Source organism: Poecilia formosa, unplaced genomic scaffold (assembly GCF_000485575.1).
Source record: "Poecilia formosa unplaced genomic scaffold, Poecilia_formosa-5.1.2 Scaffold93, whole genome shotgun sequence".
NCBI classification, from domain to species: Eukaryota; Metazoa; Chordata; class Actinopteri; order Cyprinodontiformes; family Poeciliidae; genus Poecilia; species Poecilia formosa.
This window is the reverse complement of record NW_006800032.1, coordinates 679,261-682,579: the sequence shown is the minus strand read 5'-3', so window position 1 is coordinate 682,579 and position 3,319 is coordinate 679,261. Positions and strand designations below refer to the sequence as shown.

The 3,319-nt window shown below is 40.2% G+C and overlaps 1 protein-coding gene across 3 annotated transcripts in view; it reads right to left on the bottom strand.

Annotated features, from left to right (window-relative positions):
* Positions 1-3,319, bottom strand: part of LOC103142090 (vacuole membrane protein 1-like) — a 76,082-nt gene that overhangs the window by 22,916 nt on the left and 49,847 nt on the right. For all 3 annotated transcript variants that reach the window (XM_016674303.1, XM_007557963.2, XM_016674301.1), the window contains exon 10: positions 2,883-2,944. In XM_016674303.1, coding sequence (XP_016529789.1) covers positions 2,883-2,944 — 62 coding nt within the window. The remainder of the gene's footprint in view (positions 1-2,882; positions 2,945-3,319) is intronic.

The following is a 3,319-nucleotide window of genomic DNA, read 5'->3' as shown; positions in this document are numbered from 1 at the left end:
AAGTGCAGGTGCTTTCTGTGACCATCAAGGTGACTTCAAGCATCTTTACGGTTATGACTGTGGTATGCCAGCTAAGAAAAAAAAAAGGTATCAAGCGGTGAGGCTGTCACTCATTCATAATGAAATATGACTGAAAGCGAGAGTGTCGCATAGAGAAGCAGGGGTGAAGGCGGAAAGAGACATTCTCGGGGAAGGAAGACGACGGTTGACAGGTTGTAGAAAAGGGGGAAACTTCCAGCAGAGTGAGTAAGAGTGAAACCTGTCAATAACCAATCATCTGCTGCACACGCTCTGCAGCTCACTGAACAGTGACAGCCAGAGAGCACAGCACAGAAACGCTCTGTCCATCCAGCAGCTTTTCCTCTTTAGGCTTGGGCGAACCGATCTTCAGCGATCAAATAGGATCAAGTAGAAGTTGGCAGAAGCAACAATTTCCTTCAACTCAAAGTAAAATAATAAAAAAAATACTTAAATCCCTGCAAACATTGAGTAAAGCAGAACGTGTGTTTCTCTGCGGCTCGTTTGTCAGATTGGATGTAGCTTCTGAAAATAAATACCTTTAAGCAGGTATTAGACATACTTTTCATTGAGTCCACATTTCTGAATTTTTTCTTATTAGCATTTTATATATCCAGTTAATTTTATTGATCTAATGTAGTATTATAATCTTAAAAGTTTATTAGCTGTAGACAGGGAAAAAAAATCATCATAATCAACAGAAACAAGGAATGAAGATTCATTTCTGTGAGAAATTAATATTTCACTTAGTAAATTGAGATTAAATAATATGCAGAAATAAAATTAGGTATTATTTAATAGAGCCATATATATATTCTTTTCAAAAAATATTTCATTTTACTGTCTTCAAATGTGCAAAAGAAACCCCAACGTGGCAAAAAATTAAAAAACTGATGCAATCTTCTCGTCTGATTTCAACACTGCTGGGTTGTGAATAGGACTAAGTATGTGTAAGACGGAGAGATTGTAAGAGTGTGAAAGTGTGTGAATTTCTATGATTGTCTGTGTGTAATAAGCGGCACTCCCACTAGCAGCAGGTGTGTCCAGGGTAGTTTCCCCTGACATCTCTGCATGGACAAAAATGGTGTCCATCTGTCAGCACGCCCAGCAACAAGCCTGCTGCAGCTTCTTTTGCACACCAACCCTGTTGGGAAGTGGTGCTGTGGATGCTGTTTCCAGCTGCATCATCCTGCCAAATCACCTATGACTTGTCTGTGTGTTGTTGGTTATCGTCATCTGCTTTTCCACGTCTCAAAGCAGCTTGGAAAAGATCCAACTGGTCAAGTGAATTTAAACAGCCCCACTTCACTGAAAACAGACATTGTTCAGCTGAGAAAACAGCGACAAACAAAACCGTCTGGGGTCCATGAGTCATCAGACTAGGAGTTTTCTTCACAAGGCCATAATTAACTAAAATACAGAGACGGATCAATATTTATTCCTTTCCCCAACTTTTTTCAACCATAAATAAGTAACAGTGAGACTCATTTCACAGAGCAGGCAGACTGAATTTCCCAGCAGACTTTGTGACATTTTATATTTTAAATGTTTACATTTTTCCCTATGTTCACTTTCAATTTTTAATAAAGTGTAATACATATTTTTTTAAATTCATATTTGATCATTTCTGTGGGTTTTGGGAATAATATGCTGGAAAAAGTAGATGAAAGTGAAAGATTAACTATCAGGTGTTTAAGGTGAAATTATGTTGACAAAAATTATTGGCAAAATGAAAAGTAGTCAGAAATGAAAAGTAGTCTGAAATATCAGAAAATAGACTTGAACTAAAGAGCAAATGGTCTCTTCTGGAAGAACAGATAGACAGTGCCCACTAATATAGGGCATCCTGCTGGTGTATTGTATCGTTTGTCATTTATCATGATACATTTCTTATCACAATAAGATTTACATTTTTTATTGCTGTGATAAATTCCCATTAATGATGCTTAAAACCCCCCAAAACTCTCTATATTGTTGGGATCGTTAGTTTTACTTTTTGCCCCACTGCTTTTTAAATGAGAGAAAATATGAGTACCAAGAAACTTGAAAATAGGATTAAATGCATTTATTGTGTGTTGTAAATCCCCATTCTTTAAATGACTGATTTCCTAAAGAAGCGTATTACAAGTAGGAATATTTGTGCACTATTTGTGTTTGTGGGGCTTTGATTGCTGTGCCATTCACTGACAGCCTAAAAGAAGAAGTAAAAATAGCCTCAATAGAACCAAAAACACAATAGTACCACAAAATATTGTGATAAAATGTTAAGTCCATATCTCCCCTCCCCAAACATTCCCTATGCATTGAGACATATTTAGTTCCACTGCATGTTTATTTATTTTTTTAAAAACTCACAAGCTTCACAAAACCCTGCTGCAGAAACACTCCACACCTCTTGATCTGATCTGTCTGACCTACGACACGTGACTGCAGTACGTTGCACAAGAGCGGTGCAGTGTGAGTGATAAAGAAGACGACGTGTTTTTGGTGATAGACAAGAGGCCATCTTGTCCTGCGAAGGAGCCGGGACATGTTCATGCTCATAGTCATCCAGTGGAAAAATCCAAGCCATTAATCATCCAACTGAGAGGAGCAACCGCTCAAAAGGGGAAGAAAATGAGACAAATCTCTTGTTTTAAGCACTCCACAAAGTCTTTGAAGCAGATTAAAGCTACGTACAATCCACTGTCAGAATCCCTTCTGACTGTAAAAGACCAAGAAGAGTTCATGAAACAACCAACGACCAACCAGGGGGCACCTGAACTTTCTCCAACACTTTGATTTGACATTGCCGCCCATCGCATGGGATGCTTCTGCTTTGCAAACACACGCACACACGCACACACAAGACCAGGCTTACTCACCCAATGAGAGAGACCATCTGCTCCACAATGTGCTTGCTGAAGGTGATGATCACAAACAGTTTCTGTATGACAAAGAAGCACACAGAGAAGGAACGAGTCAGTTACTGAGCCATAAGGGTCGCCGCTGGGGTGCTGAACAAGGCGCTGTGTGTGCATCATGGTTTGACCGGTAATAACACCCCCGCTCACCCACCCCCAATCACTCCTCAACCACCACCATGAGACGCTTCATCATGCCCAAACCCATGCCTTGTTAGGCTAAAGTGGTTTTGGTGAAAGCCGGCAAGAAATTTGGTCACGCAGGGCGAGAAATGAAAGGCCTCGACTGAGTGACACATCGCCAACACAACGCACCGGGTCAGCGTTTCAAAGAGGCTGTCATCAGAACTTTAAGAGAGAGTGTGTGTGTGTGTGTGTGTGTGTGTGTGTGTGTGTGT